Below are 9,856 nucleotides of genomic sequence, written 5' to 3'. Positions count from 1 at the left end.
GCTAAGGGGTCCTGCCGCTGCAAGAGATGCGCTGAATATTGCAGCCACCATTTCACCCCAACGGAGCACCTGCCCCCGACTTCTGCAGGCCTATCATGCCTGCTTTTACTCGGCAGTAACCGCTATTAAATTCAGGAGGGTTTAATTCTGGGGAAGGGAACATAAGAAGAGCTCTGTTGGGTCATACATCTGACCAAGTATTCTGTATTGCACAGTGTCCAAGCAGTTGTCTTGCAGGGTAGATGAACAGGGCATAGAGCCAAGGCTTCCCCTGACTCAGGGCCGGCTCACTCACTAGGCGAACTAGGCATTCGCCAGAGCGCACCGGCACTTAGGGGTGCCCAACTGCACCTGCCAGCCCCCCCCTCCGCCAAAAGCCCCTTCCTTCCCACGAGAGGTGTACTGGGAGTGCCGGGGGAACGCGCACAGGACTGCCCAAGGAGCCGGACATCATCATTAGTCATGGAAAAAAAAAAACTGTCAGGGACTGTCATGCTACAAGCGCTGAGTTGTTCTCTCCCCCCACCTGCCCTTTCCTGCCCCAAATCCCAACACCTTTTTACTGGGGGGGGGTGGTGGCAAGCAACGGGGGGGTGGCGGCGCCAGAAGGGATGCTCGCCTAGGGTGCAAAATAAGCTGGGGCTGGCCCTGGCTGTACTCAGAGGACTGCTGCCTCTGTGGATGGAGGCTCCCTTCAGTGACCTTGGCTAGTAACCACTAATGGACCTCTCCTCCTTTAAATTCATCTTGACTTGTGGCCATAACTATGTCCAATGGCAATGAATCCCCCAATTTAATTACATTTTGATTAACAAAAGTACTTTTGTCCTGAGTCTATTGCCCACCAACTTCATTGGCTGCCCCGGAGTTCCAGCATTATGGGAGGTCTACTGCGAGAAAGGGAGAGAAAATTCTCTCTACCCACTTTCTCCAGCCCATGCATGAGATTTTAATGCCACTTTTCAGAAATCTCAATTAGCAACAATAACAGAAGGATTTCAGTTTTTACTGCCTAAAAGAAAGGCTTATCATACTTACAAGTTGCATACATTTATTTATTATTTATTTTATTTACTTTATTTATATCATGCCTTTCTCTCCCAATGGGGACCCAAAACGGCTTACATCATTCCCTCTCCTTTATCCTCACAGTAACCCTGTGAGGTAGGTTAGGTTGAGGGAGTGTGACTGGCCCAAAGTCACCAACTTCCATGGCAGATCAGGAATTTGGACCTGGGTTTCCCAGATCCCAGCTGGACACTTTAACCTATACCCCACTACTCTTTCTGTCTGTTTGTCTCTATATATTTGAGTGAACTCTCAAAAAGTGAAGTCCCTTTTCCCTATTAATCTCCCCATACTTATAACAGCCTTTCCTCTCTCTGGTCACCTCCTCCTACCTTCCTCATTCTGTGAAATATAGTTTCAGCACAATAAAATCGAACCTGTCTTGCCCAATTCCCCCCCCCCCCATAGCACCGAACCATTTCCTAGCAGTTTTGCTCATGTGAGTAGAAAGGCACACCCTACAATCTTCATGTTGGCAATAGTGAGAGAATAAGAGGCCCAACATGTGCTTTGCTAAAGCAAAGTACCTGTAAATCCAGGTCTGAGATTTGCCTAACTTTCCTCTACTCCCCTATTCCTGGATAGAGTAGGTAGAGTTTTTAAGATTTGCTAGCTGGAAGGGGGGGGGGAATTCTTTGCTATAACCTCTGTGCAAAAACATATGTATGGGCTTTAGAAGAAAGTAGTAACTGGGGGGAAAAAACCTTTTGGAAATATGACAAACCAAAGTCTGTATCTCTAGCATTTGATGTGTCAAAACTTTTCCATTTCTGGTCAGCACATTCTCTGAAATGTCTGCATTGTCCATTGTTATTAGTTTTCATACCAGTTTATATCACTGGAGAGTCTATGTTCCATTATTATGAGAATGTATTTAAAGTATACCTCTGTACTGTTCATTATTTCAGATTTCTATATGAACTCCCATCTCACCCTACCTGCCTTCACAGTGGGTTAATGCATATAATTTTTTCTACAATTGCAGACTGAATAGTTTCATTCCATGTAATTATGGCTTCAGCTTACCAGTTAATTAGGCAGAAATAGAACACTAGTTGCAGAATTTGATCTTAAATTCCTTGCTTGGTTGCCATTACAGAACAGTGTGGTGCTCTCTGCTGCTATATTTGTCACACTGATTGGCTTGCTTGTGTATCTGCACTTGGTGAAGATCGACCAGGAGTCCCTGCTGATTGTTGGCTCACTTGGAATACAGATGACTTCATCCTATGCTTCTGGCAAAGAGAGTACAACTTTCATAGAGATGAACCAGGTAAAAGATGTGGTCATCAACGAAGCCGTCTACATGGTAAGCTGCCCTTGTGTTCTGTGCCACCACTCCTTCAGAGTTTTATCTGCTTTCTATATTCAGCAAGCACAAGAGGGCAGAATTATATGTCCAAAAGGGGCTTCTAGAACTTGTATAGAGGAACCTCAGATGATGTGGAGTCCATTGGTGTTCTGGCAACCGCAAATAAAACTTATTTCTTTCCCATGGGTGACCTTTCTTCTGAAATGAGACAACTCTGAGTAGGGCCTCTCCAGCAGATCTGAATGGGATGCAGAAGCTGACTGTGAGGTGGGGGTTAAACTCTTGAGTTATTCAGGAGACATAATTCTTGACTCCTGTTTCTCTTCTAGCTTAGAACAGTCTCCATGGTGGCGCCAGTTTTACTGACCACTCTGGGATATAACTATCCTGGAAACCGTTCAGTAGCCAGCTGAGAAAGAGGATGTGATACCCTCTCGCTGAGCATTTATGGGGTCAGGAGGGGGAGCAAGGAAATGAGGGACAATGGAGAAGGTATGTTTACCTGTTTCTTCATGTGGTAATAAAACTAAGGAGGCTAATAAGTGCTCACAGTGTTGTTGTAGTTCCTAGTACTACTGGCCAGATCCTAAAGACAATCTATTAAAAACTCCAGCGTGGGATTGTGTACTCTTGTTTTGGCCACTGAAGGAGATTTGGAAGTTCTTTTAAAGGACTGTTACACTCTAAGATGGAGGGGCTGTGGCAGTACAGGGAGCACCCAAGTTCAATCTCTTGCTTTTCTTTTTTTGCTTTTGCCATCAAGTCGTAGCTGATGTATGGTGACCTCATAGGGTTTTCAAGGCGAGAGTCGTTCAGAGATGGTTTGCCATTGCCTGCCTCTGCGCAGCAACTGCCTTGGTGGTCTTCCCTCCAAGTCTAATCAGGGCTGATCTGACAAGGTCTGGGCTCAATTGCTGGTACCCCCATTTAAAAAGATCTCAAGTAGCAGGTGTTGGCAAAGACTATTCTCTGCCTGAGAGGATGGAGAGCCACTACCAGTCAGAATAGCCCATACTGACCTGAGTGGACCAATAGCCTGGCTTGGTATGAGGAACCTATGTATGTTCATATTTTGAACTGCCATTTGAATGTTATTGTGATCATACTGACAAAGCTAGCAACCTCTCATGCTGGGGTTTCATTTATTTTTAAAATGATAGATTCAGCGCTCCTCCTAACAAATTTCTCATTGTTCTATTTGTGTGTTTTTATTTTTGTAGCAAAAGGTTATCTATTATCTGTGCATTCTTCTTCAGGATCCTATAGATCCTCATGTAGTCTCTGAGGTAGTGCCACTGTTTCAGGTGAGTCCACATCTGAGGAGCTTAATTTTTCTTGCTTGCACATTTTTTTCCTTGTTGGGATGTCACTCAGATGAAGCGCACGTTTTTTTCCTTGTTGGGATGTCACTCAGAGTCCATCTGTTTGTTTTTTATATTTCTTCACTGGAAGAAGTGCACAGGCATGTCATAATAAGTGTAGCAAATATATGTTGCATCATGTACAGTCTGTCCTCCAGCTTTGACTATGGCCTTTTTCTTCCAAAATTCTAGACAGTGTTGTAAAGCACTGCTTCTTATGTGATCTTGTTAACAACCCAGTGCCCAGAAACATCCCTGTGTCTTAGTTTGAAATTCACTGACTTGCAGTAACAGCATCTTCAACAGAGCAGTGACATGCTCAATTGAGCATGTATTGACTGCTGAACTTTCCAGGTAGTTGATTTTGCACAGGTAGGTGGGGTAGTAACCCTTGTCACCTTTTGTTGCATTTAAGCCTGTTTTTTTCTCAGTTATGTCACCTCTAAAGAATACAATTTACCACCCCACTGAGCCTATTAACACTTCTAAAATCACGTACAGGATTTAACCTGCTTTCCCAGTGGCCCCTTTCATAAAGATAGGTTCCAAATGGACTTTATACTTTTAGAGTGCTTGAAAGTCATTAGAACACCAGGGGAAAGGGCAGGATGGGGAGGCTACAAATAAAATACAGACAAATTCACTTCTTTTTAATTTTCTTATTTTTTGGTCTAAGCAGTAGTAGAAGGTATGAAGTCACCATTTTGTGCCCATTCTTCAGTGTTAATGTTGATGGAGTTAGTATTTGTTTTGTGGTTCACCATATCACATTCATTTGGGATTTTAAAACTTGGCTCTTCTTTCTGATATTTTTTGCATTTTTGTCATACATTTAAAAACTTATCTCTGCAGCTGTGAGAAAACAGCTCCATTTTGTTTTGTTGTCTGTACTGAGCATTAGGACAAGAATATTTTAAATAAATAGATCTGCAAGATTCTAACAGAAGTCCCATAGACAGCACAAACACCAAATGTTGCCCATAATGGAAAAGATCATAGGATGGACTAAGCAATTTTTGAATAGCCATAAAAACCAAGGATGGTTTTATGAAAATGTACAGCTCATCATTATCCAGTCAAAACTGTACTTTCTTATATTTAGGATTACAACCATAAAGATATATTTTTGTTCATTGGATTTATTAGAATATGTAAATTCTATATTACTGTATAAATGTGGAAGATAGCATACATAAATATTCGTTAAAATATTTTATAAAATTTTATACAATTAAAAACAAAACAGTTATTAAAAAAAACCCAAAATCAGCAGCCACAATGAACAAAAACTCAACAGATTTCAGAAGAAATCTCTAGGAAATAAAACAGTCTTTCTACAATCTGAAGGATAAATATAATGGAGCCAACTGCACTCTTCTGAGGAGGATATTGCTAAGGTAAGGGATAACCACTTAGATGGCCCTGTTTCTAGTTGCTGCCTACCTCACCTTTGGAGACACCCAGAGCAGGGCCTTTGGTGATGGAATGGGAAAATAAATAGGGGAAAAGATGGTCTTTCATGGTCCCCAGGCTTTTAAAGGCACACATCCCAAAGCATGGAGTCTGTTCACATTATTATTGGTCGCTATAATTTTTTAATAATTAAAAAATCAGATTTTGTCTAGAAAATGCAAACTATGCCAAAATGAAATGAGCAAACGACATATAAATAGTGATAAAAGAACATTACAGTGTAGTTGGCAACTTTGGACTTGGACATAGGAATCTTAGGTTTGTGACCCAACTCAAATTACAAGGGTCATAAGCTTGACAATATTTCTCAGTCTAATTTAGCTTCTAGGGCTCTTTGAGGTTAAAATGTTCCATTGTATTCCTAGGAGGAACAATAGGGATGCAAGATTGTGGAGACTCATCTCTCATAATGCATGATATCAAATACCATTAAAGCATTCAGTTAATTGTGAGAATGATTCAAATTACAGGAATAATTTCTAATCATAAATGTCATCCACAAAGAACCAAGGTACCACACTTTACTAGAGCAATGACTAAAAATGTTTCTATGCACACTGTTTGATAGATTGTTAGCTACACAAAATATAATTACGGTATACAGTGCCAATATGCAAGGGAAGGGCTAGGACTTAGTGTAGAGCATCTGCTTGGCATGCAGGTCTCAGTTTCAGTCCTCATCACCTCCAGCTAAAAGGATCAGGTGGTAGGTGAGGTAAAAGACCTGTGCCTGAGACCCTGGAGAGCCACTGCTGCTCTGAGTAGACCATATAGACCTTGATGGACCAATGGTCTGATTCAGTGTAAATGTGTGCCCTAAACCCAGATATACCTTTCTAAGCCCATTGACTTCATGTGTGTCCTAAACCCAGATATATCTTTCTAAGCCCATTGACTTCACTGAATTTAGAAGGGGGTAGCTCAGTTTTAGATTGCAATGATAATCTCTTCATCAATTAATTTATTAGGGGTAGCTCAGTTTAGGGTTGCACTGATAATCTCTTCATCAATTAATTTATTAATTAGCATGCTTTAAGAAAAAGTTAATGGTTCTTTTAATCATTGGCAGTTAAGTGACATGAATGCTGTAGTGATTTAAAAATGCAGTGGTGGCAGTCTTGGGAACAGAAGCATTGTGGTCATAAAGCATGCACAGTACTAATGATAATGCTGAAGCTTCTATTTACCTAGCCCAAAATAAGACTTTTTAAAAAGCTTGTAATGTTTGGCTGCCTCATGAATTAAGCACTATTTCCTCAAGAAATTCTTCCCTGGTTCAGAAGTTTCGAGCAAGGAGCCCTACCCTAAGATAATGTGGTTTTTCAGAGCACCACTATACTGAACTATCAGGTGCCCTAGAAACTCCATATCCTAGTTCTTCTAGGATCTGGGACACTGTCATGGACATATTTAGCAGCATTTCAAGTGCATTCTAGAGGCATCCTCGGGTGAAATCTTTGGATTGTTTCACGTACCCGTTGCTGTCATTTTTTTCCTAAGCCCAAAGTCCACATCTCAAAACTCAGTCAAGGGTTTCTGAAGGTTGTAATTGACCTCAGGAAAAAGATTAGCTATTTCCATTTTTAAAAAAGTTATTAGCCAGTTCTCAATCAAACTGCAGGGAATTTGTCCATCTGTGATATGCCATAGAATTTTTCCTTTCCAAGCAATTTGATGAACCATATCCATCCTTTGAGAGAGAGAGAAATCTTTTCTTGTTGCACTGTCCCTGTTTGTGTGAAGCTTCCACACTCCGCCTTTTATCTACAAAATGCAAAATTCTTCAACCATCTGAGTATTTCTCTTCTTTGCAGAGCTCCAAGCCACGTCTGGACTGTCTTGTGGAAGTGTACAAAAGTTGCCAAGAAATCTTGGAGCAGAACAAGAAATCTTGACATCAACTGGTAACATAAAACTTTTATCAAGGCAGAAAATTTTCTACATTGCAAAGATTTTTTAAAAAATATACAGGATGGCAAACATGTTAATGAACTTGATAACTTGATGGCAGTGGATCTTAATGGACCAGAGAACTGAAAACTGCGATTGTGTTCTGGGCAAGGACTGAACATACTGTCTTGGAGAAATGTTAGGGGGGGAAATCCAGACTCCATCTCTTCTTTGGTCAACATGATGATGTAAGAAACTTGACAATAATCTTCTTTTCTGTCAACAATTAACTCTGCTTAAGTGAATGGAAATCTACAAGGAAAGTTCCGCAGCAATTGGATGATGAGTGCCATATGCAATCTTGCTCCTGTTCTTAATGCAAGTACATGAGGAGAAGCTGGTAGCGGCATTAAACTTTCTTCTGAGGGGTGATCATTGTAACATGGGACCTGCTGATACACCTACCACATACGCAGGCTTGTCGTTAGCATTCTGAAATTGTTATCATGTGATTAAAATGCTTCATTTTCTGGCTTGTTTTAGAAATAGGTGTATTTTTATCTGCATTTACCTGGCTCACAAGTAGCATAGATACTTTTTCTTCCTGGATCTCTTGAGAATACAAATCACAGAGGACTGCACAACTAACTGCAAGAGGCCAATGGCATTTCAGATTCTCAGGTCTTAAGCAACAGTCTTACATAACCACACAGGAAACTACTTTTGGAAGGAGGATTTCAAAAGTGAGATGGAAGTGGATAGATAGGGGGTGCTTTTGTAAGAAAAGTCATACAGTTCTCTCATAATTCATTGGGATACAGTTTGGACTGTGGTTTGGTAAACTGTCAAATGGTAAAACTCGTTCCATTTTTTAAAAATATCTAGACTGTTTCACCTACAGACTTGAGGCAGGTAGCACCACTTAACAGTGTCACCCTAAGCAGAATGTCACCCTTCTAAGTCCACTGAAGGCAATGTGACTAGCTGTTTAGTACTGCATGGCAAAACTTGCAAATAAAAAACCCATATATGTATATATGTGTGTATATATATATATATATCTAATAGCCAAAAACTCACCCCATGCAGATAGGTAAATCTGATTACCATTTAAGAGTACTGTAAATTTGAGGGAATCTCCAAGTTTGCAGAAATGCCTTAAAGAAAAAGCTAATTTGGGGATACCTACTCTGACAGACCACTGTCTCTTCCCAGTCAGATTTTCCCACCAAAACTTTAGTTCCTCTCAGTGACTGAGTCACCCTTAGGTAGTGTGTATGTCTTCTTTGTCTTAATAAACTAAACTGTCCCACCCTGGCACAGATAATTGTTTAGGCTATTGACCCAGCACAGGAACTTTAAGGAAAATATAGGAGCTGTCATGATTTATTTTTAAACCCTTCTGAAATGTCACTTGAGGCAGAGTAACTTTCAAACCAGAATAAATATTTTATTTAACAGGCAGGGAATATATATATAGGAGATATCAAGATTTAGAAATGCTGAGGTAAAACTATAATATATACAGATTTGAGAACTTAAAATATAAGTGTGGTTGTAGCTTAATTTCAGAGTTTTCTAGTTCTTTTCAGTGAGAGATACTTGGGCCCCGGTCACACGGGAGGATTTGCCCCGGGAAACGCACAGATTGAGGGCGGATTAAACCGGTGCGATCAGATGGCAACATCTGGCAAGCGTCGCACACCCACTCCTAACCCGTAGCTTCTGGCTGAAGCAAGTTTCTGACGAATTTCAGTTTATGCAGCTACAAATGGAAAAAGCCAACCTAGTTCTCCAGTTCCAAGGTGTCCCTGAGGCTAAAGATGAGAATCTGAAACAACTTTTGAGTGATGCGCTTGCACCAATTGTAGATTTAAAAGCGGACTATCTTATAAGTGAAATGGATGTGGCTTATAGAGCCTACTCCGTATACATCAAGAAAAATAATCTGCCTGGGGAAATAGTGGTAAGATTCTCGAAGAGACATGTGCAGGATCAAATATTGAAAGCAACATCAGGAGCACCCTTAAAAATTGGAGACAACACCATCAGAATTCTAAAAGATATTCCTTTGGAAATAAGAAAATAGAGACAGAAATATAAGGACTTGATTATGTTCTTGCAAACAAACAGCATTCCTTACAGGTGGTTGATTCCCGAGGGCATCCTTTTCAAATTAAAGGAAAAAAGAAAAAATTGACTCTGTTTCTAAAACACGTGAATTTCTGAGACTGCAACTGGGAGATTCGGGAGAGGACGGCAGCGAGGACGAGGACAGCAAACCTAGCGAGGAAATGGACTCTCCTATTCCTTCTTCCGATGAGGACTCTGCATCTGAAAAGGGGGGGCGGCCCCAAAACGCGATTATCAATTGAGGATAAGAAAAGATAAAACAAAATAATGGCTGAAGAACTCTGAATTGTGCCTTATAAGCTTTTATTATCAATGATGCTCTGGTGACTCTCTTTAAACAGTGTAACTAGTCGATATGAAGACTAATATCATAGCTTAATCGACCATGTTCAGTGTGATTTTAGTATTTTTAGACTAATACTGATATAAGCGGTTGAAATGATCTCCTATACTTGGGGTTTTAGTTATTAGTGATTTTCTTTCCTTTCTCCTTAGATGTAATTGTCCCCTCCCTTTTTTCATTGTAGTTTGTAGTCTATAGAAAATGCAATAAAAAATCCCCTCCGGGGGGGCCAAAAAATAAAAAAATAAGAGAGACTAGTGAAAGGGCAGTACATAC

The 9,856-nt window shown here is 40.5% G+C and overlaps 1 protein-coding gene across 1 annotated transcript in view; it reads left to right on the top strand.

Moving 5' to 3' along the window:
* PIGH (phosphatidylinositol glycan anchor biosynthesis class H) overlaps positions 1 to 7,921 on the top strand; it is an 8,222-nt gene extending 301 nt beyond the window's left edge. The window contains exons 2-4 of the mRNA XM_015413300.1: positions 2,168 to 2,377; positions 3,601 to 3,684; positions 7,029 to 7,921. Coding sequence (XP_015268786.1) covers positions 2,168 to 2,377; positions 3,601 to 3,684; positions 7,029 to 7,109 — 375 coding nt within the window. The 3' untranslated portion in view covers positions 7,110 to 7,921. The remainder of the gene's footprint in view (positions 1 to 2,167; positions 2,378 to 3,600; positions 3,685 to 7,028) is intronic.
* The last annotated feature ends 1,935 nt before the right edge of the window (positions 7,922 to 9,856 follow it).

Source organism: Gekko japonicus, unplaced genomic scaffold (assembly GCF_001447785.1).
Source record: "Gekko japonicus isolate JY-2015 unplaced genomic scaffold, Gekko_japonicus_V1.1 scaffold32, whole genome shotgun sequence".
NCBI classification, from domain to species: domain Eukaryota; kingdom Metazoa; phylum Chordata; class Lepidosauria; order Squamata; family Gekkonidae; genus Gekko; species Gekko japonicus.
This window is presented reverse-complemented; position numbering and strand designations above follow the sequence as displayed.